This window comes from Cynocephalus volans, chromosome 1 (assembly GCF_027409185.1).
Source record: "Cynocephalus volans isolate mCynVol1 chromosome 1, mCynVol1.pri, whole genome shotgun sequence".
In the NCBI taxonomy this organism is placed as follows: domain Eukaryota; kingdom Metazoa; phylum Chordata; class Mammalia; order Dermoptera; family Cynocephalidae; genus Cynocephalus; species Cynocephalus volans.
The window spans coordinates 57,847,190-57,875,121 of NC_084460.1; the positions used below are offsets into that span (position 1 = coordinate 57,847,190).

Sequence of the window (27,932 nt, forward strand, 5' to 3'; positions counted from 1 at the left end):
GAGGGCCCCTTGCCAAGGGGTGGGAGATGCACATGGGACCCCTCTGAGTCTGGTAGTCGCTGCCTAGCAGTACCCCCACCCCCGGCCTCTCCCATCCTGTGAGCCCACCCTGTCTGTCATTCTGGGTCACAAATTCACCTTCACTGTTGAAGCGTGAGTCAGAGCTTGGCCAGGTGACCCTCTGGTTTTGCACTCAGGAGGTGCTGCTGGGTTTTCTCATTAATGTCATCATTGTTTTCTGTTTGCAGATGAGCTTAGAAAATGACGATAAGCGAGCTCGCACACGGTCCAAAGCCCTCCGAGGTGGGTGGTGCCGTCCCCTCCCGCAGGATGGCCGGGCCCAGGTCCTCATTCCCCCACAGTTTTTCTCAGAACAAGCCCCTACATCAAATGCACAGGGTCTAGGGATGCCTCTCTCTATGCTGGGCACCTGAGGGCCTTTGGCTCAGACAAACCTGCCCGTGCAGAGATGTGGAGACGGTCACAGCCCCACTGGGTGGGGGCAGAGCTTCTATCTCCAGCTCCTCCCTTCCCAGGAGACCAGTGTTGGTGCCACAGGGACTTAAGTTGTTGGGTTGGGCTGGCAGAGGGGTGGGAAGGTGAGGGGCTGAGGTCCTGCTCCCTGGCAGTTGGGGCTTCCTGTCGTGCTCGACGGAGTGGCCTGGAGCTCTGAGTGTCCCGGGTGTGCCTGCCCCCTTCGGGCCCCATCCTGAGGGACCAGCCACTCTGCCCATCCATCCTGTTCTCTGTCCAGCTTGATCTGGTGGGTCATGGTTCCTTCCAAAAGCAGACTACTATCTGCAGTTAGAGAAAGGGAGACCGTCCCCAGCCCTGAGGGCCAGGAGAGACTGTCTCAGGTGGAGCATCCACCCCTGCCCTGCAAAACTGCCAGGCTCCCCAGGGGAGGGTGTGGAGTGGGTGCCTGGCTGGAGGACCTTCCACGGGGTCAGGAAAGGGTGGGGGCCCCGGGAATCAGCTCAGCTCTCATGAGGATTGCTCCACTAGTCCTCGGCAAGCCTCTCGGCTGTTTTCTCCATTCACACTGTTGGGGCAATGTGCCGTTTACATTCCATCTCCCATGTTTCCCATTTCTTTCTCTCACCCAGGACCTCCAGAGACCACAGGTGCAGACCTCAGGTAAGGAAGTCTTCCTGAAAGCACCGGCATTACCATATGCCTGTGACCCTAGAGACATCTTGAGTGTCCCAAACAGGGGGCTCTTGGACTGGCCACGCCCACTGATGAGCCCTTACCCTCCCCAGAGGCCACCTTTCTGCTTGCCTGCACTTTCCCACCTCTCTCCTGGCCCCAGCACCAGGTGTCTCAGCCTCATGGAAGGACACAGATATGCTCACACCTAGTCACCATAGGACCTGGACTGTCACCATGGTCTCCCAAACCAGCAACAAGGTGGAATCTCACAAATGCCTTTGTGTCAGAAAGTTGGAGGCCCAGTTTGGCCAGAGATGAGAGAATAGGGTTTTCCACATCCCAAGTCTTCCATGGACCGAGATGTTGATCATCTGGCAGGGGCTGAGCACAGCCACCCGCAAGAACTGTGACTGTTCCTTGTACTTTCTGGGGGTAAAGATTCTCACTAAACTGTGAACAAATCCAGGGCAGGGACTGTCTTATTCTTCACCACACAGCTGTGGAGTGGATGGCTTTCTGCCAATCAGGAAAAGGAGAGGACCCCAAAGTTCACCCTGTAAACCTTGTGCAGAGGTGGAACAGGAAGCTAGTGTCCCTCCAGCACTTGCAGCTGTCACTTGGAGATGGGAGGGGTGTGGGAGGGAGCCAGGGTGCTCTAAGCCCCGGGCTCTGCGATGGCCCCACATTACAGTCTCAACCTCAGGGCTTCCCATGGAAGCATTGCCTGGTGCTGTTATTATCCCATCTGTGAAGTGGGGAGGCCAAGGCTTGGGGTAACATTCATGCAAGGGGGAGGGGCTGAGTCTGGCAAGGGGGTAGGGCTGACTCTGATGTTCGACTGCTTGGAGCCTAGCCCTGGGTCACAGGGTGGGGGCGAGGGTGCTCCACGACAGGCTTTCCCCCGAGGCACAGGGGCTGGCTCCCTGGAGGGGAGACTCTGTTCGATGCGCTGAACCTTGGAAGGAGCAGTGGTCACGACAGCCCACGATGCTCGGAGGGGCCCAGAGGAAAGAGCGGAGAGCCATCTTCCAGGAGGAGGGGCCCGTGGAGAATTCGGGTGAGGGTGCAGTGGGGGGGCACGGGGGGCAGGAAACCTGGGTTTTGGCAACAACAGATGAAGTTATGGGGCAAGCTGGAAAGGTGAACCCAAAAGCCTGGGTGTTCTCTTGTAATTCTGGAATAGCAGAAGGAAAAGTGACCCTCAAAACAGTTTTGTTTTGAAACATTCTGAGAGAGGACCTGGGGTATGAGTGAGGGGTGACGTGAGCACCTGGATTTCACCACCTCCATTGATCTCATAGTCTCGACCTATTTGCTTGGTCATAGTGAGGCCCCTAAACTTCTCTATGGAGAAACTAGGGGTGAACGCACTGATGTCTCGTGTTCTGGCAGCACCTTCGCCAGCAATTCTTCATGTTCGAATGGTGATGCTTGGAGTAGAACAGAACCAAGACTGTGCCCGGGAATCGGCACATCCTGCGTGGGAGGCGTCTATGTGCAGAACCCTGTGGTCACAAGCCACCTGCGGGATGTGACCCGCCCTGTGCTCGGGGAGCTCCCGCCTCAGCCATGTGGGATTGTTTACATCTCAGGAAGTGGCAGCTGTGGTTTTCCCCCACCAAAGGCCTGTTCCTCAGGATTCCATGGGCTCTGTCCCAGCAAGGCTCACACTGGATGCCAGGACAGGGAGTGGGATCTACAGGAAACAAACTGCGCTGGTCTGTGTGCAAATTATGAAGCCAGGTGAACTCACATGCACGGAACCACTTGTGGTGAAGCCCTGTGTGCAGGACTTTCTCCATGGACAAGGGACATGCGCTCTGCTGACTCAACTCCATGGCTTGTGGTGCCCCCTCCCCAGCTTGTCCTCTACCCACTCAGGCAGAGCTCCCAGGAAGACATTTGTGCTCTGGATGGCAGCAGGGTGGTTGTTTACAAGGTGAGCTGAGGAAAGGGTCAGCCTGGAGAGAGCAGACCCTGAGCCTTCTCCGACCTCCAGAGCCCACTGGGAGTTTCCTCTGCCGGAGAGAAGAAACAGACGCGATGGTTCTTCCTTCACACCGTGGAAGTACTGACAGGCACATGGACTTGCATCTTAGTCTGGGTCCATCTGATCACATAGCCCTCAGAGTGACTCTGCTAGACACATAGGGTTAGGGCTGGCGTTTTCGAGGCAGTGCCGCTGGGCTGCTCAGGCCTTGCCAAGCTCAGAGGGAGACCACACCTGTGTCCCAAACTGCTTGCTGCTTAACCCTCCTCTCCTGGGGTCCTTGAGCCACAGGCCATCTCCTGCCCAGAGGACAGGTGGGAGTGGAGGGTCTTCTACCTGCCCCGGGGTGGGAGGGAAGTCGTTCCTTGGAAGGGTGGTCGCTGATGCACGGGGCTCCAAGCCTGGGATCCAACTCCTCTCCCACCTCAGCTTCCTGGACACCTGCTGTTCATGTTTGGATCCTTCAGAGCCACTTGCAGGACACCTGCTGCGGAGTCCGTGTGCCAGGTCCTCCGCCAAGCTGCACCTGCTTTGCTTCCTGGCATCTCTGACACCAGCCCTGGACAGGTGTAGGAGCCGAGCCTGGGCAGCCCAGAGGTCTTGCTGTTGAGTGGCAGGGTGAAGCATTGACTCAGGTCTGCCTCTCCTCCCACGGTGGTGTGCTCGTAGGTGAACCTATTTGATCTGCGAGGCTCAAGGCTGACGTCTGCTGGTGCTACAGCCTCTGAAGGCTCCCTTGGATTCTGGGTAGGGAGCAGGAGTCTAAGGGCTGTCCAGCTTCCTGTCCCAAAGTGGCCTTGCCTGCTCCATGCACTTGGGCTCACAGTCCTGTCTTGTACCCTCTGAGGCTGGGGCTGGAAGGTGCTGGCCCACCTGGTTGGGGACAAGGACTCTTGGGAACTGGGGATGGAGGGGTGGCTTGGAGTGGTGACGTGTCGGGGGCAGGGCCAGCCCCACAGGCCTCCACAGCAGCTGTCACCTAATTGCCTGATTAACTAAGTGATTAATCGACTAATTAGGATCTCAGCTTCGAATCCCCAACAAGGAGCTTTTGTGAAAAGTTTCAAAGCTGGTTCTTGAGAGAGTGAAGGCAAGTGTGGGCCTGGATTTTCGAACAGACTAGCCGGGCGCAGTGGCACCTCCCCACTGTCTGGAAAGGAAATCCATGGCAGGATGTGGCTGTCCTCCCTCCTCCCTCCTTCCCTCTTTCTTTCTTCTTTCTTAACACATTGAAAATCAGCACTAACAGCCGCCATGGTGGCCCCACTGGGGAGGGCTGTAGAGCTTCCCCGCCAGAGCCCCCTGCTCCTGCACGGCTGCTGTCGAGCGTGGGGTCAGGGTAGGGCTCAGGCTCCGCAGCTGCCTCTGTTTCTTCCTGACACGGTCAGTGAGAGTGGCCAGCACAACCAGTTGAGCCCAAAGCTGTCTGCAGTCGGGCCTGTGGTCAGTCAAACTAGAACCGTCAGAGACGTCTGGACAGACTTTGGGGGTGGTGCCCCTTTCCCTGGGTCCCAGGAGTGCATCAGTGGTATGGCCCATACCTTCCTCCCTTTACAGGCTCTGGAAAGATGTGCTCGTGTTTTAGGGCAGCCTGATCCCAGGCAGGAGCGAGCTCAATCCTGTTAAAAGCATGTTCTTCCCACATTGACCAGGGCTGTCTCTGTCCTCCCTCAAGGAGCTCAGGCTGTCCCACCTCTTGCAGGTGACTGCTTTCTCCACCGCGCTGTTCTGCATTCATGCAGGGCAATGGCAGCTCCTCGCAGGCCTTGATCCATGGATGTGTTGACAGCCTGCAGGAGCCTGGGATGTGGCGTGGACCCTGGCCTCACACCGCACACAGGCCCTTTGCAGCACTCTTGCCTGAGGGCTCCTGATGGAACTGTAGCCCCGCTGCCGCATTGGGCAGCCTGGTCAGAGCTCCCCACTCACTCGTGTGGTTATGTTGGGAGACAGATGATAGTTGAGGGTGAGGAACTCCTGGGGCTCTCACCTCCATCCCCTTGTACTTGCCAGCCCTGAGGTGGGTGCTGCCCTTCTCAGCACAGCCCAAGAGGCCTCCACCGAGGCCCGGTGGTCGGCTCTTATCTCCTCGGCTCTCCCGGCTTCACCAGGCTGCAGCTCCTGGGGTGGGGTTCTTGCCTCTGCGTGTGTTCACCCCCAGGTGAGGCCCGTGGCTTGGGCCACACAGAGCCCTTCCTGCCTGGCAGCCGGTTTGCTTTGCCGGGGTGAAAGATGTTGCCCTCAATGGCCACAGGCTTTGAAATATCCATGACGGCCGTGGAGAAGTCCAGCTTGTGTGCTTTGGACATGAGCCAGACTCAGGCAATGAGCCCTCTGCAGAGAGAGAGGGTGCTATGTCCTGGGACCCCTCAGAGGGCTTTGTTGCAAGTCCCTGAGCTTGGTGGCAGCTGGCAGAGCACCTGCAGAGGGAAGGGAAGCTGTCCAGGGGACGCTGCTGGCACTAGAAGTCTTGTTCTTATACACATAGATCTTTAATTAACACACTCATAAAACTGGAATGGGCCATTCATTTATTTAGATGGGGTGAGTCATTTCGTTAATTTTTAGCAGACTGCAAGCAGTCATTTTGAGGTGAACTGTTTGGAGACAATGTTCTCCCCAGGATGAGGGTCTGGGGTGGGCCTGAGTTTTGGACCCCGCCACTTGAGGTGACTTCCCCTGCTTGTTCCCCAGCTGCCCCACCCCAGGATGCACGGGCTCAGGACACGTCCGCGGCAAGTACTCCAGGCATCGGAGGTGAGGCCCCTTGGCTCTCGCAGAGGTTCCTGGGAGGGAGGTTAGGAGCCCCTTCCTCTGCTCTGGGCACTTTAATGGATTAAAACCTGAGGCCAGGCTGACCCCAGCCCTTCTAAGCTGCAGCATCCTTCCACTCAAGTACGCCATGGGGGACAGGGAGACCACCTGTCCTGGCGCCTTTGTTTTTCTGTCAGTGCTGCTGCAAGGACTGGATGAGTCTATGCCTGAGAGCTGGCCTGAGTAGGGTGACTGCATGTGTTGCTGCTGGGTGGTCAGTCTGACCTTGCAGGCCCCCACTGCAGGGCCAGGGTCAGACAGTGGGTGTGGGGTTCTGGGGGTGAAGAAGGAAGGGCCCAGGGTGGGAGGGAGTGTGTGAGGTCAGACAGGTGTGTGTGGGGTGCTGGCTGGTTTGGTGGGATGGGTCAGGGAGGAGCAGTCTGGCCAGTGGGCCTTGCAGGCAGGAAGGACGTGGCCCATGGCATTAGGTCTTCTGATTGGTCAAGAGAAGCAGGAAATGCAATTTAGGATACAATCAGGAACTTTTGATGCACGTCATTAAATGTAAAAATTTAAACACATCAGAGTTTTGGACTTCTAGCTGAGAGCAGCTGCAGAGGGCAGAGGGAGGGCCCTGGGGAGGGGCTTGGGACCGTCTGAGTCCTCCCGTGGCCCCCAGCCCTGCTCTCTCCTCCGCCTGCTCTTCTCTCCCAGCTTACAGAGCTGCCCTCTGGCCAAGAAGAGGAAGCTGGAGGGAGCTGAGGCCCAGCACCTGGCGTCCAAGAGGAAGTCGCACCCCCTGAAGCTGGCTCTGGACGAGGGCTATGCTGTGGACAGTGACGGCAGTGAGGACGTGGAGGTGAAGGACGCCTCTGTTTCCGATGAATCAGAAGGAACTCTGGAGGAGGCCGAGGCCGAGATGTTAGGACAGGAGGAGATTCATCGCCCTGAGCCAGCTGAAGGTGCTTTGTCGCTCTTTCTGTCCTGAATAAAGGGCGCTTAGTGTGCCCTTGGAGAATAGCAGCCTGTGAGAGGGGAGGGCTCACTCTGAGTGACAGAAAGTGCTTCGTGAGAACAAGGCATGTCTTGTCCTGACATGTGCTGGGCTTCCTGGGAGAGATGCCTGCTCAGGGTGTTTGTGGGGTCTGTGATGTGTCTGTGTGTATGCAGGAGAGAGGCAGGACAGACACACAGATACGGCTGGTGTGTGTGTTTCAGCAGGTGTGTCTGCATGCATGTGAGGGAGGCAGACAGACAGAAGACATGGGACTGTGTCTCTGTATGTCTGTACATTGGGGTCTTAGACAGACCCCATCTTGCCCGGCCTTCTAGGGGAGCTGCCTGGGGCAGGGTGAGGAGTCTGCTTAGCCCCAGATTGCTCACAGACAGGTACTGAGGACACACCTCAGGTTGAACATCAGGTGAACAAGCACCGTGTGGGGCCTCTGAAGACGGGGGGGAGCCAGGGAAGCCAGCAGGGGAACGAGGAAAGCACAGAGGGGCCCAGCTTCCTTGTGGGGCCCACGAGGACGGGCTGTGTCAGGGCATGCAGCCCTTGGTGAATGTGGGGGAAGGTGGCCCCTGGGCCCTGGAAGGAGGAGTCCGTATCCCTAAGAGCTCTGGCAAATCTGCAGAGTCCTGGGGGTTGGACTGAGGCCTGAGGTCCAGCCCCCTGTCAACATCTCTCTAAGCTTCTGATGTCAGCTGACCTTGAAGGGTCTGAAATGAATTTTTATTTTATTTTGGAAACCAATCTAGGAAGTGTCCCCATACCCATCTCCCTCCTGGGGCTCTGGAGTGAGTGTGCAGCCCCTGGAATCAAGCTAGTCCTGGATCCCAGGTAGAAAACACACTAACTTGTCTGCTTTCTTATGTGGAAGGCATTTGGACTTCAGATATCTGCCCTGGGCCCGGTGATGCTTGGCCTCTCCCCGCCTGGGGTGGGTGGATGGTGGGGCCGGGTCCTACGATACTGGGAGCGCTGGACTGAGAGTCCTTGCTGACGGTCCCACAGGGCGTGTGTATGGTGAGACCCACTACAGCTTAGTGATTGTGGTTAAAAGATTTAAATGTGGGTCCTTTAAAAATATAAATTTATTTACTGTTTTCCAATCATGAAATAATTTTAAAAAATCTGATTTTCTCTTTAAGCTCCATAAATGGACCATAAAAACTATAAAATGCAGGTTTAGCATTTTAAACCTCCTCAAATGAGTCCACCATGATCTCTGGATTCAGGCAGAGGGGCTGACAGAAATGGCCACCCCGCATCTCCACTTCTGAAGTCTCATGTTTCCCCCAGGCTGTGGCACTGAGGGTGGGTGGTGGGGCAGGGTGGAGGGCTGGCTGGTATGCTGGGGACCAGAGACCTGCAGACTTCCCCAGGCACTCTCCTCCAGCCCCCATGGTATTTCTGGTTTTGTGCAGGAAGGAGCCCCATCAAGTCCTGTCTTGGATCCAACCCTGTCAGCAGCCCTGCTGGCTCCTCCAAGGGCAGCTACGGCAGCTACCAGGGGGTCATCGCAACTTCCCTCCTAGACTTGGGCCAAATTGCCGAAGAGCCCATAGTAGGGGAGGACTCGGGCCAGGTGGCGAGGCCAGGCCCTTCTACTGTGCACCTGCTTCAGGAGGAGGCTGCAGAGGGAGCCACCAGTGACGAGGGCGAGAAGGACCTCTTCATCCAGCCAGAGGACGCAGAGGAGGTTGTTGAAGTCACCAGCGAGCATTCCCAGGAGCTGTGTCCCCAGTCCCTGGAGGATGTGGTTAGGGAGGAGTGCAACAAGCAGAAAGGCATCCTGGGTCACGAGGATGAGGAGGAGGAGGAGGAAGAGGAGGAAGAGGAGGAGGACGAGGATGAGGACGAGGAGGACGAGGACGAGGACGAGGATGAAGAGGAGGAGGAGGAGGAAGGGGAGGAGGGGCCAGCTCCTGATGTCATCTTCGAAGACGTTGCCTCTCACACCTCGGCCCAGAAGGGCCCTGAGCTCCGGCGCCCAGAGCCACCCAGTCCCAAGCCTGAGTGCTCTGTCATTGTGGAGGTCCGCTCAGACGATGACAGGGACGAGGACACATGCTCCCAGAAGTCCACGGTCACCGCCGAGTCGGAGATGCATGACATGATGACCCGTGGGAACCTGGGCCTCCTGGAGCAGGCCATCGCCCTGAAGGCCGAGCAAGTGCGCGCTGTCTGCGAGCCAGGCTGCCCACCTGCCGAGCAGGGCCAGCTGGGCCCAGGCGAGTCAGGGAAGGTGGCAAAGCCCTTGGACGCTGTGCGGAAGAGCTGCTACAGTAAAGGTAGGGGCTGGGGTGGCCTGGCCACTCATCCTGTCATCCAGAGACATGAAGCCCCCACCCCCAGGCATGAAGATGCTGAGGGAGAGACAGCCAGAGTCCTTCAGGCTGGGGGTGGGGGGAAGGCAGAGAAGTAGACACAGGGACAAATTCACACAGAACACAGAGCGAGGTCAGATGCTGAGGAGATGGGCTCATGCTCCTTCTCATGGGTGCCTTGGAGAGAGACACAGCTGAGACATGGGAGAAGGAGCCAGGCGGGAGGGATAGGACCCAGCCGCAGTGGGTGGCCACAGCAGCATCTGCTGTCTGGAGATGGTTGGTCCCAGCCTGCCCCTTCCACCCTGACTTGTGCCAGTGGCAGAGGTTGTGCTATGACAGAACCCACCCTTGACTGCCTTCGGCCTTGGAAAGCACCACGCTGGGCCATGTCGATCCTCTTGCGGGGCTGAGCAAATAGACCCAGAGATGTCTGTCCCTTGCTCTTCTGGAGGGAGCAGCCTGCTGTTGGCTTTGCTTTTGCCTCTGGACAAGGCCCTGAGCAGGGTGTAGAGGTGGCATCCCCAGGCTTCACCAAGTGGCTGACATCCAGGGAAGAAGTCAGGCCAGGCTGCTAGGAAGGGATTTGGGGCTGGGCTGATGTGGTTGGGGAGGGGCTGGGAGACTGGAGGGCCAGGTCTGAGGACAGATTCCCAGTGAGTGGCTGTAGCCACTATTGTTATGGGGGCATCTGGGAACAGTCTGGAGGACAGGCTGGCTCTGCTCTGCTCACTGCCCATCTGAACTACCTCCTCAGCTAAAGGGCAGCGGCCTGGGGCACAAGTTCAGTGTTGGCTGGGGCTGCTCCTGAGTAAGTCAGCCTAACCCTGACAAGGAGACCAGGTCTTGGACAGGTCAGCTCTGACTCCATTTGACCCACTGGGCCAGGTGCTGAGGACTCTCTACAGAGAAACCTGGACACTTGGCCTCTGTTCTCCTAAGACGAGGGAGCTGCCCTGACCTCAGCTTCTTCTTTCCCTACCCTAGTCAGGCCTCTCTTGTCTAGATGAATGCAGGTGTGGGGATCCCTGTGCTCGTCCACTGACTGTCCCCAGGAAGGGTTACCTGAGACCAGGGAGGGGGCAGATAGGAGAGAGGTCTGGGTGGGCTGTGACTCAGACTCTGGAGCCAGGAACCAAAAACGCTGGAGCTGCAGATGTTGGCAGGCTTTGGGAGAACACATCTGGGTCACGGAAGAGACAGATCTGAGTGAGACGTAACTTAAGAGGCATCATAGCCAGGAATTCAGTGGAGAAATAAGGGACACATTTTATGGGAACACTCATGCATCTGAAACAAGCTCGGGGACAGCTTGTATCCTCAGTAGGAGACACAGCTGGAGATGTGATGTCAGGGTGAGGTGGACCCAGAGGACAGCTCTTGAGGAGACACAGACTGGGGACAGATTCTGAGGGGACACAAGTGGGGATATGATTTCAGGGTGAGGTGGACCCAGAGGACCGCTCTCGAGGGGACACAGACTGGGGATGGCTGTTTCAGGGCCCCAATTTTGGCCTGCACTCTCAAGCTCTGGCCTTGAGGGCAATGGCACAAGGGGACAAAGGGTGAGGTGAAGCAGACTCAGGGGCAGGTGTGGGGGGCTGGGTGTTGTTGCTCATCTTGGCATGGCAGGCTCGGGGCCCACAGATTGGGGCAGACTTTGGTGGGACATGTACGAGGAGCACAGGCACTGAGTGATGGCCCCAGGTCCAGGTATTTGGAGGACTCAGACATGTGGGACAGACATCGAGGGACCCAGATGCAAGGGGTGCTGCCTCCAGGGGTCGATTTTGAGGGCATGGACCCAGAGGAACAGAGCCTTGGATGACACAGGTGGCAGAGCTGAGGACTTGAGGCAATGCTCAGTCAGACTGTGGGGATATGCAAATGTCGACATGTGGTGGGATGGACAGCGGGACTGGGTTTAAAGACTGACTTTGGGGTGCAGATACAGCAAGAGTTCTGGATGCAGGCTGAGGGGCAGCAGCAGCAAACTCAGGAGGGAGGTGCTGGGCACAGATTCGGGAGCCTACAGGATGCCCCCATCTGAACAGGTGGGATCCGACTTCCTGCCTACTTGAACTCGGAGCATCAGGGCCAGGGCTTCTTCCCATGGGAGCCCTTGCTAGGGCTCCACCGTCTCTGGGGTGGGGGTTCTGAGATCAGCACTGTGGCATCTGCACCCTCCCGAAGGGGACGGCTCATCTAGCAGGACTTCCTCTGAGATGTCAGCTATGTTCTGAAGATCCTCCGTGTCCCTTCTGGTCCCCACACTCAATTGTGATTTATCTGAGCCTGCAGAGGCTAGAAGAGGTCAATAACTGAGATTTGGGTTTAAATTTCTGCTCAGGCATTTATTAGTCATGCAGCCTTGGATAAGTTACTTGACCTCTTTGTCCTCCTGCTGTCAAGTCCCAAGGACATCTCCTGGCTGACTCTCGAGGCCTCCACACCATCAGCAGGAGGGAAGAAAGGGGACTCCAGCTACCGTCGAGGTTGTTCTCTTTAAAACACTGCACATCCTGCTATTTGGGGTAGTCAGGGCAGTCTTTGGGCTTTTACACGCAGATAGCCAGAGTTGGACCAGTTTCTCTAGGGTCACCTCACTGTCCAGCCTCTGGTCCCTCTTGGGCTCCTGAGAAGCCTCCCTTCTCTCTGGACAGTCAGAGTGAGGGGTCATGAGCTGTCCCTGCCCCCTCCACGCTCACCACCACCATCCAGCTTCCTGGCTCTAAACAACACATCTTGTATGTTTTAGATCCTTCAAGAGCTGAGAAGCGTGAGATCAAGTGTCCAACACCAGGCTGTGACGGCACTGGCCATGTTACTGGGTTGTACCCTCACCACCGCAGCCTGTCTGGCTGTCCCCACAAAGACAGGATCCCCCCAGAGAGTGAGTAGCTGCACGCACTGTTAACCCAAATTGTGAAGCTCAGGCCTCCTCTGAGGTGTCTGGGTGATGTCTGTGGAGAGGAATGGTCTCCCAGGGTCCTGTCCCTTTGGTTTGTTCGGATGCTCATCTGTACCTCCTCCCCAGACTGCCTAAGCCCAAACTTGAGCCCTCTGAGGCTGGGGACCTGCAACCCACGCCACTGTCAACCTGGAGGTGCCAGCCCGGGTCAGCACCCCTGAGAGACTGCCACAGACAGATCGACTGGAGGGCAGGCCAGGGTCACTGAGCTGGGGAGGCAGAGGCCTTCATGCAGTGACCTCTATACTCTGAAAGCTCAGGAAGCAAATGTCTGTCCTTACCTTTGGGCTAGAAGCAATAATGATGGAAATTAAGTTTAGGGGCCGGAACACAGAACAATGGGAGGCTTTAAAGCCGAGTCTGGTTTCTGTTGCAGGAGGCAGGTACCACGGTGGAAAGGGTGTGCCTGGACCAGGCTGAGGTTGGGGCTCACATTTACAGGCTCTTGGGGGCTGGGGCTGCCCCAGGTTGTTGCTCCAATCCACTTATAAAGCTGCAGCCCGTGGGCAGGGCTCCAGCCCCCATGCACTCACCCACTCTCTCTGTCTTGGCCCCCCTCCCCGGTTCTCTCATAGTCTTGGCCATGCATGAGAATGTGCTGAAGTGCCCCACTCCTGGCTGCACAGGCCAGGGCCACGTGAACAGCAACCGCAACACGCACAGAAGGTACTTGGGCTGAGCCAGCATGTGGTGGGGGATCCGGGCTGAGCCTGCAGTGTTTGTCCCTGCCCTGGCCTTGAGCCCTCACCTAGGATGGTGCTCTGGCCTGCCAGGTACCCCCTGAGTGCCACCCTCCTTCCTGCCTGCTGCCCCAATGGGTGGTTATAAAGTCAGGACAGGCCTAGGATGCAAGGGGCCTTTGTGTGGGCAGAGCAGGATTCAGAGGTGCAGTCACCCAGTGGTGTTGCTGCTCATACCCCTGTGAGCTGGGGGTCCTGGGAGATCAGAGGGTGGCTCATGGAGGAGTGAGCATGCACCCTTTCAGATATGTCTGATGCCCGTGTGGAAAGCCAGGTGGAGACTTTGTGTCCTGCCCATATGTGGAAAACCTCTGCACACTGGCTCTTGCCAGTGGGTGGAGAGAAAGTGCAGACATGGACAGGAACCTCAGAAGGCCAGCCTTGCACTCTGGGCTGCTCTCTGGGAGCACTGAGACCCGGGTGGGAGCAAGGCTTGCAGGTCACTCTCCAGGTTTAGTTGTCGGCCCGTTTTCCATGACCACACCCCCAGCCTCACCCAGAGCACCGTGGGTGGCGGTGGACTCTGTGGCATGTGCCTTTACCCCAGCAGGCACATGATCAGCTGAAAGAACTGCCAGAGCTTTTGAGGTCACTTCATTTGGAAAAAGGCCAAGTTCCCGAGTGATGTGATTACATCACCTCTCTAGGCTGGCTGAGGGGCTGGCGCTGGAGCTCACAGTCAACTCAGCCTGATGGGTGAAGCTGATCCTCCAGGTCATAGATTGGGCATTTTCCTGGGAAGGGCTATGTCCTCCTGAGTCAGCACCGTGGTCATGGGCCAGGGGAGGTGAGGGGCAGGCCTATCCCTCACCCACACCCACAGCCACACAGAGCAGGCATCTTTGTCCAGAGCTTTGAAGGCCTTAGTATGTATTTCATCTTTGTGTGTCATTGGCTTAGAATTTCCCACAACAGAAACTGATTAAGCAGCTTGAACTCTGAGGGCTCAAGGACAGAGCCAGACAGAAAACCTCTGTCCTGCAGAATGACAGGCTTGTTCTACCTCTCGGCTTTTTGCACTACTGGGGCTCTCGTGTCTGAATGATGTTGCTCCGAGAACCACATGCCTGGCCACTGGGACAGGCCAGGCTTGGGGGAGGCTCAGATGTCCCCCCTTTTCCTTGCTCTAGTTTGTCTGGGTGTCCCATTGCTGCCGCTGAAAAATTAGCCAAATCTCATGAGAAGCAGCAGCCACAGACAGGAGACCTTTCCAAGAATAGCTCCAGTTCCGATCGGATCCTCAGGTGAGTGAGATGAACCACAGGACGGAAGGGGCTGCCTCCCGGGTGCCAGTCTCTGTGTGAGTGTGTGAGTGTATGTGTACACACCCCAGGGGCCTCCCCCAGGGCAGAGCTGAGGAGCAGTTTTAGGGGTCACATGGGACAGACACGTCTGCCACATTGCCAGCACCTCCACCAAGGCCCTAACACCAGCCTTAGCCACAGGCTGTTCCGCCTTGCTCTCCCCAAAGACATCTGGAATGACCATGTGAGGCTATTCAGGGATTTGTTTGTGGAGATGCTGGTCCTCTCTGCAGAGAGCAGATTGCATCAGCCAAGGGCCACAGCTGTCCAGCAAGCACCCCAAGCTGCTAATCCCTGGCTGTCCTGCCTCTGTCTCTCCCCTGCCTTAGGGATAGACCCTAAGCCAAGGGAGAGCAGTGGGTGCAGGTGTTGCTCTGAGACAGCAGTAGGCATGTGTACACATAGGTGTGTGTGCATGGGTGTAGGGATGTGTGTGCATATCTGCATGCCTGTGTATGTGCATGCATGTGAGTATGTTTACATGTGAGTGCAGGTGCACATGTGTATGCACATGTAGACAGGCTTTCACCAATAAGGGGGCCTCCAAAAGACCATTCAGAATGTATCTGCTTGGTGTCCCCTCCATCCATGTGACCCTGGGAGGTGGGTGCCACAAATAAGGCCAGAGGCTCAGGGACTTGCCCAAGGCCACCCCTCCCAGCCAGTCTGGCTTCAGAGTCTTGCTGTCCACCACAGCTCTCCACCTGGTGGGGCCAAGTGCCTGGACTGTGAGGCACTCGCTGTCTGGGACACTCCCACCTGCTCCTTTCCCAACTCACTGTCCTTACTCAGTGGACACCCTGCTCCCACTTTCTCAGAGGAGCTGGAACATGCACGTTTCCCCCTCCCTGGTTCTGAGACCCCCGCTCCATGTCTTTCTCCCCAAATGAGAGTGTGTTGTACTGGCTGGCACGAGTGAATGATAGCACAGCCCTTCTCACTGCCTACCTCCTTTCAGGGCCCTCCTGGCCCCGTCCCTCCCTGGCACATGCCTGGAAAAGTCCAGCCAGATGATCTTAACCGCTCCCCTCGGCTGTGCCGCCCCCTGGTCCTTCCCGGGGCTGCTCTGGAGGGTTTCTCAGAAGCTGTGGGTCTCTGGGCAGGATGGGGATTCGCCTTCCTGCCCTGCAGGCATGCTCGCCTCCCATCCACGGTGCCTGCAGCTCCACCAGGCCCCGCTGGCTCTCCACCCACAGCTCTCACAGTGGATTGAGGCTGCTTCTCTCCTCTGTCTTACTTGCTGTTCCATCCAGCTTCATGTCAGTTCCTAATTTGATCCTTTCCCTGCCTTGATCTAAGTCACTGATAAAATCTCAAACTGTTTTGGCCCTGGTGTGAGGCAGGTGAGGCTGGGGAGAGAGTCAAGCAGGCTCCAGCCACAGAGGCTGCACTCCCTGGGTCTCAGCCTCAGTTTGCTCACCTATGAAAGCAGAACGACAAACTTGGAAGTTTCTCATGGGGCTTCAGCGACTCTCTGCCTTCCCCAGCCCCCTGTGCACCCTCGCCGAACAGTAGTGATTGTGGCAGGGGCGTCCTGTCAGGCCCTGTGGATTCTGTAAAAGGCTTCTGCAAAGCTTTGCTGCCACCATGGATACTGAGTCTATAGATTCTGGCTGAAGCCCTGACCAAGGAAGCCATCAAAAAGTGGTACCAATCTGAAGTTTAAAAGTAACCAGGCCCCTGCTGGCACCTGCTGGTTTTGCTCTTGCCACTTCTCCAGAAGCGGCGGGTCCAGAGTCCAGCCTGGGCCCCGACTTTCTTGGGGAAGGGGCACATGCCTGTGCCCGGTGGTGTTTGGTTTCTCCAGGCCCTTTAGTGGTGGCCCTGTCATGGTTACACCAGGTGTCTCTTCTCAGGCCATGTGCATGTTCTTGTAGCACCCAGTGCCTTGGAAGTCCTCACCATCAGCTTCTTAACTCCACTGACCACACCTTTCTGGACCAGAGCCATTGCTCCTCTCTCCCTCCGTCTCTGAGCTGACTGGTGTGGAAGCCCCTCAGTACGCTGTGGGGGTCACCAGCCTTCTTTCCTGTCTCCTGTGCTGTCTGGGCCAGTGTCTTCATGCCATCTTTTGTGTGTGTAAAAACTTGAACTCTTTGAGTGCTTGCAGTGGCTTTTCATGCCTGTCATGGACCCTTCCAGAAGCCTCTAGGAGGCATTTCAACCTGGCTTTAAGAAGAGGACAGCTGAGGGCCAAGCCCCTGCCTGAGTAAAGAACTGAGTCAGGCCTGGCTCCAAGGCCACTCCTCAGGAATGCACCGACCCAGGTCCCCTCTAGACTCCCTAATTCCTTCCTTGCTGGGGAGTTTTAGGTTATTCTGCCACTGGAATTCTGCCTTGGAGTGGCTCGCTGCTGTCCTGGGCTGTGTGACCGTGGGGCTGCCTGCCAAGGGCTTGCACTAATTGTAGCTAAGCTGTTTGAAATCTGCTCTTTTGTTCTGGGGAAAGTCTCAGGCCCTCCCACCTCTGGCTAATGCTGTTGGCTTGAGGACACACCTGGCTCTGCCGCCATTTTCTCTAGGCGTATCTTGCTTCCTCCTTGCAGGCAACTCTTCCTCATGCAGGTCACAGGTCTGCTCCAGGCGCCCTGTACCCTGAGAGGTGGATTTCTGACCAGGCTTTTGTGGTGGGATATTGGAGAGGAGGGGTCTCCCTGGGTCTCCATTCTCACTGGACCCTGTGGGACCCTTGCCTGGGCTGTGGGATGGAGGGGCAGGTAGCATGGGGTCCCTAGGTCCCATCCTCAAGGGCTCTGCATCTCTGTCCTGAACCCCAGGCCCATGTGCTTTGTGAAGCAGCTCGAGGTCCCTCCGTATGGGAGCTACCGGCCCAATGTGGCCCCTGCTACGCCCAGGGCCAACTTGGCCAAGGAGCTGGAGAAGTTCTCCAAGGTCACCTTTGACTACGCAAGTTTCGATGCTCAGGTTTTTGGCAAACGCATGCTTGCCCCAAAGATTCAGACCAGCGAAACCTCACCTAAAGCCTTTCAATGTAAGTTGGGGAGCACTGTTCTTTCTGTTCCTGCACTGCTCCTGGGAGGGGCAGGAGTTGAGGGGAGGTGGAGGAGGGCCTCTCAACGAGCTAGAAAGGAGGCGATCTCTCCTGAGAACTTAGCAGTCCCAGTGGACACCATTGTGGCTTCCCCGGGGCCTGCATCTCTTCATTGCCTCTCTTCGTTCACTGTTAACCTTTATGTATCTCCTAATTATTTGTGAAACAAAACCAGATCCTTTATGGATGTGTATGTCCAAAGACTTAAGAATAACTTCACTGACGTGGTCCATCCTGAGAGAGCCCACTCTTCCAAGCATCCTCATGCAACCTGTTTAACCCCAATGCAGCAGGGTCTCCCCTCCCAGCACTGCCTCTAGGGAGGGTCAGACAGACCCTGGGCTGAGCCCTAGCACCTGGTAGGAGCGCTTGCCCTCCTGCATGGGACCATCTTACTGGATACAATGTGTTATTTGTGATATTGGCAATACATTTTCTAGGTTATTGTACTGACAAAAATCATCCCTACAAACCTTTAAGAAAAATCCTTCCTGTCTTTTCCTGACATTTATTGCACTAACTTGAGCAACAGCCCGTTAGCCCTGGAAGTGCATGTGACATGGAAAAGCCCCTGCATACACATGAGGCTGGAGCTGGCATCTCCCAGTGAATGCCGTCACCACTCTGATGCGGCAGCAGTGTTAATAGTAAAAGTGCTGATTGATGCAGCTGCCAGCTGGAGTGTGAGACTCGCTTCCTAACTTGGGCAGAACTTGCTCGTGAGGAGGGAGACCTGTGTGTCTCCAGGCACACACACCTGCTTAGATGAAGGCCAGCAATGGTGCTGGTAGAGAGCGGGACTCTACACGAGCTGTCCATACCTCTGAACCTTTCTGGAATGCACCTTTTATGGCTACAGTGCAATTACTAGAAAAGATAACATTTTATGCCTTCATTTGTCATGTTTATTTGAAAAATAAATGTTACTTTACTGAGGCAGTGACTATTACTGGGGATAACGGAGTCAGCCTAAATATGGAAACACCCTTTTGAGACAATGTGACAAAATTTTCCTACTTGAGTGATATTCCAAACATTCATCCTATTCACAGAATTCTTCAGCCTCTCAATAAGCATTTGCTGATAAAGAAGTTATTTTTGTTTGAAATGTCAGGGCTGCTGGAAAGTCTTTGGAGGGTTTTACTCTTTCTGCCCAAATTTTGATCAGGCCAGAAATGAGGTTGCCTTCTCAGTACCTGAGAGGAGGGCAGGGGAGTGGGGGTTGTGAGGACACGGGGGTGGGATGGATGGCTGAGCTGCGGGCCCCAGCCATCCCACGTCCTCTGGACGTGTCTGCCATTGCCACCTCCATCCAAGTTCTAAATAAGCCTGGTGTTGTTCCCTTTTTGCAGCCAAACCTTTCCCAAAGGCCTCTTCCCCCAGGCACAGCCCCTCCAGTAGTTATGTGAGGAGCACTTCCTCTTCTGCAGGCTTCGACTACTCTCACGACGCCGAGGCTGCACACATGGCTGCCACCGCCATCCTGAACCTCTCCACGCGCTGCTGGGAGATGCCTGAGAACCTCAGCACGAAGCCACAGGAGCCCCCCAGCAAGGTCGGGGTGGCTCTGGAGCCCTCTGAGAGCAGATGAGTGGGTGAAATTTGCAATCAGGCCCACCCACTTCCTGCGCAAAATGTCCTGTGCAAAATGTCCCCAGAAACAGCTAGTGTCTCATCGGCAATTCTCATTCTTACCTCTTCTGCCTCCTGGCCAGGGCCCCAGTGATGGAAGAGGTTGAGTGGGTCCCCCTGAGAGAGCTCCATGTACGTGCAAAGGGGGACCAAGTGTGTGCACACGTGTTCCCATGTGTTCCTCGCTGAGTCTGGTGGTTCCTAACACGTTCTCCTGGCTCAGAGGACCTAGTCTTACTCATGGTTATGGCATGTCTCGAGGCACTGGTGCTTTTGTGAGGCAGGAGGGATTGTAGGGCCTTCTTTGTGGCAGATGAGGAAGGGGCAATTGGGTTTTTCCTCTCAGCGGCTGTGTATTCTGGTTGCTCTGCTTCCTTCCCTAGGAATCAGTAGTCTGGGCTCTCTGTAAATCTGATTAAAATGTATCACAAGGCACATGTAGGAAAGGGCTGGAATCTCTGACACAGATTTCACCTTTGCAATTGTAGCCTGTGGACATTGAGGTAGATGAAAACGGAACCCTGGACTTGAGCATGCACAAGCACCGGAAACGAGAAAGTGCTTTCCCCAGCAGTAGCAGCTGCAGCAGCAGCCCCGGTGTGAAGTCTCCAGATGCCTCCCAACGCCAGAGTGGCACCAGCGCCCCTAGTAGCTCCATGACGTCGCCCCAGTCCAGCCAGGCCTCCCGCCAGGACGAATGGGACCGGCCCCTGGACTACACCAAGCCCAGCCGCCCGCGAGAGGAGGAGCCCGAGGAGGTGGGTGCAGGGGCCTGTGCGGCAATTGGCGGCAGCGGCTGCTTTGCCTGTGGGCTGTTTCTCCAGGCAGCTGCACCTACGAGCTTCTGGCAGAGCCTTTTCCACGCAGGGCCTTTACCCCTGGGCATTTGGGACTCAGGGCCCTGCCCTCCGGTGGGGGTGTGCGGTGTCCACCTATAGGGCTGTGCTGAAGCCTTATCCCATCAAGAGAGGGGTGGTCTTCTCACGTCTGTGGAACACGGTGGCCAGCACCAATGTGGGCACTCCAAAGTCATGGGGAGGAGAAGGGCTTCTTCCAGATCCCATGGGGAGGGTCGGAAAAAAGCTTGGATTTCCTTGGTTTTGTGAGCCTCTCGCCAACCTGCAGAGCACACCTGCTATACAAACAGGGCTCAGCTGCTCAGCTCCTTGGGCCAAGGAAGTGAGAAAACTCCTGGCTTGGAGGCCTTGGGCTCAGGACCCCCATGGTGGGCAGTGGCCTGAGTCCCTAAGACCAGAACCAACCTGGCGCTGGTGTTAGAGCTGTGGCCTGGGGAGCAGTGGAACATTCCCTTTTCAATTGTTCCTTGAAACACGAAAAAGAAGAGCCCTCAGATGCCAGCTGGCTCAGGGCTTTTCCCTAAAGAGGTGTGTGTCCTGAAGAGCAAAGTCCAGTGCTGAGGGTGGCGCAGGGTCCAGGCGGTGTTGGCAGTGTGTGAGGCCTGCAGGTGCCCCTCCCTCCCCCAGGTCCTTCAAGAGGGGGGATGGGCCCCTGTGGAGGGAGCAGGGCAAGGCGCCCCAAGGAGGGATGGGGCAGTGGGGCCAGGCTCCTCCAGGCTCCATCCTCACTGTGTGTCTGAGCCTCACACTGCACTCAGGTGGTTCTCACAGTTCTCCTTTCACAGAGGAGCAGCTTGGGCCCCAGGGTAATGTCACCTGGCATGGTCGCTGGCTCCTGTTTGAGGTCAGGTCCCAGAGAGGGGCCACCCCAAGCTGGTCCCGGGTGGAGGGAGGCTACCCCTGGAGCCATGCACACCTCAGACTGCTGAGATGTGATTTCCCATGCTGGGTGGGAGCTGTCTGAGGCGGGGGTGCCCTCCGATAAGGTGTCTCCACCATCTGCTCTTCTCCTTGGGCCTGGAAGCTTCTGATATCCACATTCCACTCTTGGGATTGAGCTGCCACCACCCCCTCCTTCCTGCACCCTCACCAGGCTGCCCCAGACTGCTGGTGTGACTCCTCAGCCTCGAGTGGGTCGGTGGCCCACAGGCTGTGTCCTGGGCTGTCCCCCTGCCCCTTCCTTGGCCCCCAGCTCAGTGCTGATTTCTCAGGCTGCTTGCCCCCCTCTTCTCCCTTAACACGTCCTCTCAGATCATGTCCCTTCCCAGGAATGCAGCTGCCCTCTGTGGGGTGACCTAGGTCTCAGAGGTCCGGAGGTCCCTGCCCATTGTAGCCTGCCCGCTCGCTCCACCTGGCAGCAGTGGTCAATGGTCCACTCTGCACTCAGAGCCTTGGTTCACTCATGATCCCTTCCTCTCCTCCCACCCATCTCCTAGGCATGGGTCACCCCAGAAAGGCCTCCTGAATCAGGCCCTTTCCTGTCCCTCTACCACCACCCTGGACTCCTGACCCACACCCTCCTTTCTGCTCTGCCCTGATGCTCCTTGCCCCAACCTGCCTGGGTAGGGCAGTCGCCCACTCCTCAGCCTCTCCTCCCACACCCCACATCCCTGGAAGCACCCCCTCCTTACTGCCCCCAGATCCTATAGGCCCCTGGAGCCCACGGCCTCTGAGGCACTCTTCCTACTCTGGAACAGCCTCCTCCCTGCCACTTCTGAGAAGCCCCATTTATCCTGAAGACTAAGCCTAACACGTGCTCTGAGGAGCTTCATCCAACTTGCTCAGGCGAATTAGTCACTTTCTGCAGGACTTGCTCAGTTATGGTGACAGAGGTAATACAGCAGCACCACAGAGTCCATTATTACACTGGGCTGTCGCTTCATAGACATTTCCTCATTCAACCCCAAAAACCTGTGAGGAGCAGCTGTGATCTCAAGCGTGAAAGTGCAGTGCCTGAGCCCCAATAGGTTGAACTACTCACCTGGGATGCAGAGCAAGTTTGTGCCCACAGTGGAATCTGAGCCTCTCTTACAGTCGTCCTGCAGGACGCTGGCCTTCCTGGCTCTCCATGGACACCCTGGCCCCTCAATGGGAGGGAGGCCTGCACCTGGCTGAACCTGCATCTGCAGCACTAAGCCTGCATGTGGTGAACAGATGCCCTTCAGACCCAGTGTTTATTAAGGGCCTTCTGTGGTCAAGGCCTCAGGCTGACGGGGACATCAGGCCAGAAAGTCTCAAGGTCACTGTGAATGTCATAACTTTTACTCTCATTGTGCCATCTCATCTTCATGGTGTTTCTACAACAATTATTTAGTGCCTACTGCCTACTGACTGCTGTCCCTGGCTCTGGAGGGAACTGTACCTTGATGTTTACATTGTGGGGTGACGTGGTGGAGGTGACCCACATGCCTGAGGCCATAGAGGGCTTTAGGGGCCTGCGTGCTGTGCAGCACCTGGTCTCCTTGTTTCTGGGGCGCTCAGGAGCCCTGGCTGTGGCGGGGGAGGAATTCAGTTGCTCAGGGCTGTGGTCTTCTGTGTCTTGTGGAGGGCATTTAGGCCTTCTTTCCTTGTCAGAAGACAGGAGGCTCCAGCAAATGCTTCTGTGGACACTGAACTGCAGTGTCCCTCTCCCTTTCCCCCGGGTTGGGTACCCGGGCCTCTCCGCCAGCCGGTTAAAACATCTCCCTGCTGGTTTTTTGCAGTCAGAGCCAGCAGCCCATTCTTTTGCTTCTTCTGAAGCAGATGACCAGGAAGTGTCGGAAGAGAATTTTGAGGAGCGCAAGTACCCGGGGGAAGTCACCCTGACCAACTTTAAGCTGAAATTTCTCTCCAAGGACATAAAGAAGGAGCTACTCACGTAAGTGCTTGTGTTGGCTGGCATGACTTTTAGGAAACCCTCTGTGGTCTGGGTCCCAACCCATGACCACCGTGTCTGCTCAGGCCAGGGTCTTCCTCCATCTTGGCCTGACCACCTTGAGCCAGGCAACCCGCAATGAGTAACAGATGTCTCCCGCTATCTCTGCTCTGTGCTGGGCCTTAACACCATCCTCTAAAAGTAATTAAGAACAAGGAAGAACCCTTGGCCCAGCCTGCACAGCAGGACGGAGCTGAGCAGAATGAGGGCTGAGGAGAAGTGAGCAGAGAGCTCCATGGGAGGCCCTCAGGGGTAGCCAGGGGCCTGGTCCTCTCCCTGAGGCTGTGGCCAGGTGCTTTCTGCCCTGGGCTCAGTGCGCGAAGGCGTGGGCCACACTGCCTCAGCTCTGGTAGCCCGGCTGGGCCCCAAGGCTGCCTCCTGAGCAAGTCCTCACGGGTTGAAGCAGACAGAGCTGCTGGTGGCCAGGGATCATCCCTAGTCAGCGGCCTTCTGGCCAGCTCCCATTGCCAACCCCTTTTCCTAGAAGATTGTGAGAGGCTACGCCTGGCACCTGCGCCACAGACAATCCAAGCCTCACCTGTGCTCAGATGTCATTCCTGAGGACCCTCCTCTCCCTACCCTGAACCGCACTAGTTTCGTCTTACCCCGTGGCTGGCCCTCCCTGGGATGGCTGAATCCACGCTCTGGTCTGAGGCCTGGTCATCGAGGAAGGCTGTGCTGCTTCAAGGATTGGAAAAGGGAAGGAACTTCTTGCCTGTGTGTTCATGGGCACACGTGTATGCACACATAAGCACATGTGCTTCAGAGGCATCCTAATTTCAACTTTAATTTGGCTACTTTTTCCTTCTCAAGTGAAGTTGTGTGGGAGAAACTTCCAGTCTAAGAGGCGAGGCACGGTCCTGAGAGCTGAGGGTAGGAGGAGCTGCCACTGGGTTTGTGAGTGAGCCCAGAGTGGCGCCAGCCTCCTGGAGTAGCCTTGCCTGGGGCAGGCCTGCAGTGTGCGTTGCTGTCTGTGCTGACGCTCTTTTTCCTTTGTCCAGCTGTCCCACCCCCGGCTGTGACGGCAGTGGCCACATCACCGGCAACTATGCCTCCCACCGCAGGTTTGTCCCCGCTTGGGTCTGGCTGGCCTGGGTGCTTTGTGGCGGGTCTTCCTCCTCTCCTCCTCTGCACCCCTCTCTGGCTTACCCCGATATCCCATGTCTTCTCTTTCAGCCTCTCTGGTTGCCCTCTTGCTGACAAGAGCCTCAGAAACCTCATGGCTGCCCACTCTGCTGACCTCAAGTATGTCTGCGCTCCCTGGCGGCGCCTCGCTTTGCTCTGTCCTTCCACGAGGCTCCTGCCAGAATTGACCTTCTCCAAGGCGCTGACCCCAGCCTGGCTCCGTTCTCCTGGGACGGGTGTTGGGGCAGGGCTGCGGAAGGGCCGATTCTGCTTGTCTGGGGCTGTGCTATCTGTGTCCCCTGCTCTGAGCTCTGCTGTCTGCCTCTCCCTCACCCCCAGCCTCTCCTGAGGACCCCAGGCCGGCTGTCTGGGCCTGCTTCTCTCCCTGCCTAGAGATCTGGGAAAACCCAGAACTGGCCGTGGCTTGTAAGTCCTGGGTGGCTTAGCGGCTGCAGGCCATGTGGCTCTTGCTAAACGGCTGCATGCTGACAATGAAGGATGAGGCTCTTTGCCCTCATTCTGCAGCCCTTCCACTGCTTGTCTTGGCCCCTGGTCCCCTCCCAGACTCGCCTCCTTCCTTGCTTGCGCCTTTTCTTTGCTGGGCCCACCCCTCCTGCTTTTGCGCCTCCCTGCCCCTGATATGCAGGCAGGGCAGACCAGGCCTGTGGGCACCAGCTAGTTTGCTTGACAGTCCCGTACCACTAAGCGCAAGCACCCAGAGGTTTCCAGGTATTGGTGTCCTTTTGGTCTAGACTCGGGGACTGTCACTGCCTTTGGTTTTCATGCCTTCAGTAGAGATGGGACATCACAGACCATGTGACCCTGAGCCACGGGGAGCTCGTCCTGAGCACCAGGGCTGAGCTGAGGCCTTGAAGGAGGGGGTTCCACTCTCGTCCCCTCAGGTCACCCTTCTCCAGGGGTGTTCTTCCCTCCTGTGGGCCTCTGGAATTGCTGAAGGCTCAAAGGGGCCTGAGCTGGTTTAGAGCAGACAGAGAGCTCCCGAGCTTCAGGGTAGCCAGGAGCGTGCCGTTACCACTGGCCCTTCAGTGCCCACAGAGGGGAGGCGGGGCTGACTGCACTGCTTCAGTTTTATTCTTGGTGCTAGTGCCTCTCACGTACGTAGCATTTTCTGAGGCTTAGACCACATGTTTACTTATTCATTCCTTCTGCCGCCCCCCTCGTCCAGTGTCTGGCCCCAGAAACTCAGAGTTGAAACGTGCAGCCTCAGGGACCCCTCTGTCGCTCCTTCCGTCTTCTCTTGCTATCTTTCTTGTGTTCCTTTTTCCTACTTTCTTTTCTTTTCTTTCTTTTCCAATTCTGCTTTCTTTTCTAACTATGATCAGTTTTTACATTTAAGGGCCCGAGTAATTCTAGAACTAGAGATGGGACCACATGCACCCAGTGACTCTTATGCCACTGGGGTCCTTTCTATCCTGCAAAGCCGATGCTCAGGGCTAGTGGAAGGAAACTTGGCAAGTTTCAGAAACCAAGAGGGTTAGTGCTCTAAGACTAAGAGCCTGAGAAGAACCTTAACCCAAAACTTCTTTAGAAATTTCAACAACAAAAAAGTCTTCTTAGTGTGAAAATGAGCCTCAGCAGGGAGGCATCCCCTGGGGGTCTTTCCATGGGAGCCCCATTCCTCACCTCCTGCAGACCACAGCGTGGGCAGGGACGATCTGACCAATGCTGCTCTCTCTCCCTCCTCCTCCTGCTGTCCGAGTGGACATCAGGTGTGAGCCGTCCTGACCAGCCTGTGGCAGTGAGGGGTCGAGGCAGCCTCTCTGGAGCCAGGAAAACTGTTGGTGGCCTCCCTATCGACCCCTGGATGTAGAGACAGTCTTGGATGATGTGGGCATCTGCTCCTCCCTTCCATGCACCTGGAGTGGCTAGGGGTGGGACGTAGGGCTGAGAGGAGATGGCTACCTCAGCCACTCAGATCTCCGTATGTGTGGGGAGTCGGGTACAGGCCGTACCTGCCAGGGTGTGACAGGCTCTGCACAGGGACAGGCTCAGCAATGACACTGATGTGCGCCCAGACAAGGTTCTCAGAGGCAGGTGGTGGAAGGGGCGCCCAGTGAGGACACCTGCTCCTCTCACCGCATGAGCACTGTCCTCTCTGGAATGACTCTTGGGAAAAGCCGTGGAATCAGGCCTTGGCGAGGAGTGCAGGATGGCCCTCTCCCACCACGTCAGGGACTGCTGGCACTGTAGGAGTCACGCCCCCACCCGAGAGCACTCACGGGGGCCGTCAGGGCATGTCTGCCACTCATTGTTGGCATCACTCACAGCCCAGAGCTGGGCTTGCCGCCACTGAGGCCATCTGAGCAGCTGCCAACCCAAGAAGGAGGGCAACTGTCTTCAGTTCTCTGGACTTGGCCTTCCAGAGAGCAGGAACTCCCCTATGGTGATATGTCCCTGTGCCCACATCGTGGTCCCATGAAGACTGGAGAATGATTTGATGGGTCAGCCTGCTGACAGGCCAGCAGGTGTGCAACGTGTGATCCACAGGGCAGGGATGAGGTAGCCCAAGATGCCCCAGGAGGACTTCCAAGAAGGTCTGGGAGACGGGGCCAGACCTGCTGTGCCTTAGGAGTCCTTTGGGTGCCAGGCTGCCCCTTGCCACCTCTGTCCTCCAAACAAAAAGATGTCCTGCCCCAAAGGCCAGATGCCACCTGTGCTGCTGGAAGACCCTGGTGGGGAAGGACTACGGTCACAGCACAGAGCATGAGTCCTCTCTAGAGCCTGAGTGCCGCAATGAAGTGCTCTGGGAGTAATGGGCTCCTGGACACAAGCACCAAACTCCTGCCTGGCACCCGCAGGGTCAGGACCCTTGCAAGGCTCGAGGTGCAGAGCAGCAGGCCCGACGGGGGATGGGCTAACCTGTGGATCAGGTCGCCTCCTCCCACCCTCTACCACCAGCAGGAACTCACACGTCTCTCCTTAGTGGACATTCAGGAGAAAATAATTTAAGGAAATCCACACTTGTAATATTAAAATGGAATTTTTACCAACTTACATGATATGTTCAAACATTCTTGGGTGCATAAAGTTGGACTTTTGTGTCTCCCCTCCTTACCCTATGCTGGCACCTACATCCCCTCAAAAGCCTCCAGCTGTGCGAATCCCATACTCACTGAATGAGAACAAGGCCAGGGACAGCAGAGCTGTCTGCCCTGCAGCAGGCGCTCAGTGAGCGTCTGTTCCTTTACTCAGCCACAGGAGCCGCCCCCGTGAAAGCAAGCTCCTGGCCGTGCCCAGGAAGATGAACTGGCCTTGGGTGTTAGGTCTGTCTTCCTGAGTGCTCATGTTTAAAGTCAGGGCTCTGATGTGTTCCAGATGCTTCTAGTGCAGCCTAGAACCCTATAGGAGGCCAAGGTGGGAGCCCATTGTCTCCTTGGGACTCAGCAGACCCAGCAGGCCAGTGTCCACACCCAGGCTTGGTGTCTGAGGTTCAGCCGAGCCCTTTGGACAGCAGTTGGCTGCTCTCCTCTCAGCCTTCCTCGTCCCCATTGGGAAGACTGGGGTGCAAAGGCCTGAAGCCCTGAGATGACCCTTGCAGATGCCCTGTTGTGGGCAGTAGGCAGGCTGGGGCATGCATCAGTGATGCTCCTCTGTGGAGAGGTTCTTAAGGAGGGGGCTGTTTGTGAGACCCCAGGCTAGGGAAGGTGGTGGAGTGGGCTCATTTAAGGGCTGAGCCCAGATGGCTTCCCTTTGGGGGTCCCAGGCTCTGGGCCAGGGCCAAAGTTCTTTGTGGGCTCTGTTCCCAGTTCCGCTTTTCTCCGCAGGTGCCCCACGCCTGGCTGTGACGGCTCTGGCCACATAACAGGGAACTATGCTTCACACCGGAGGTGAGCCTGCCGTGTCCTTGTACCCTGGGCTGTGGGGTGGGGGTGGGGGCGGTGGGAAGGTGTTTCTTCCTCAGACAAAGCTCTGAAGTTCTGAAGAAGACATTAATGTTACTGACAACAAGAGCCCATTTCCATCTTTTTAGCCTGAATTGTTGATGTTTCCAGAAGCTGATTAAGTTGCTCTCTGCAGTAAGATAAAAAGACAAAGGGTCATGGTTGGGGTCATGGTAACGCCATTGCCCTGTGGGAGGACTGCCCCTGCAG

General features: G+C 56.6%; 1 protein-coding gene across 1 annotated transcript in view; it reads left to right on the forward strand.

Annotated features, from left to right (window-relative positions):
- Nucleotides 1-248: 248 nt before the first annotated feature.
- The window catches only part of MYT1 (myelin transcription factor 1), a 37,083-nt gene continuing 9,399 nt past the window's right edge, over nucleotides 249-27,932 (forward strand). Inside the window, exons 1-15 of the mRNA XM_063094412.1 lie at nucleotides 249-303; nucleotides 1,107-1,137; nucleotides 5,837-5,899; nucleotides 6,611-6,858; nucleotides 8,324-9,190; nucleotides 11,985-12,119; nucleotides 12,773-12,863; nucleotides 14,068-14,181; nucleotides 17,018-17,232; nucleotides 18,723-18,847; nucleotides 19,413-19,682; nucleotides 22,484-22,638; nucleotides 23,697-23,759; nucleotides 23,872-23,940; nucleotides 27,606-27,668. Coding sequence (XP_062950482.1) covers nucleotides 249-303; nucleotides 1,107-1,137; nucleotides 5,837-5,899; nucleotides 6,611-6,858; nucleotides 8,324-9,190; nucleotides 11,985-12,119; nucleotides 12,773-12,863; nucleotides 14,068-14,181; nucleotides 17,018-17,232; nucleotides 18,723-18,847; nucleotides 19,413-19,682; nucleotides 22,484-22,638; nucleotides 23,697-23,759; nucleotides 23,872-23,940; nucleotides 27,606-27,668 — 2,564 coding nt within the window. The remainder of the gene's footprint in view (nucleotides 304-1,106; nucleotides 1,138-5,836; nucleotides 5,900-6,610; nucleotides 6,859-8,323; nucleotides 9,191-11,984; nucleotides 12,120-12,772; nucleotides 12,864-14,067; nucleotides 14,182-17,017; nucleotides 17,233-18,722; nucleotides 18,848-19,412; nucleotides 19,683-22,483; nucleotides 22,639-23,696; nucleotides 23,760-23,871; nucleotides 23,941-27,605; nucleotides 27,669-27,932) is intronic.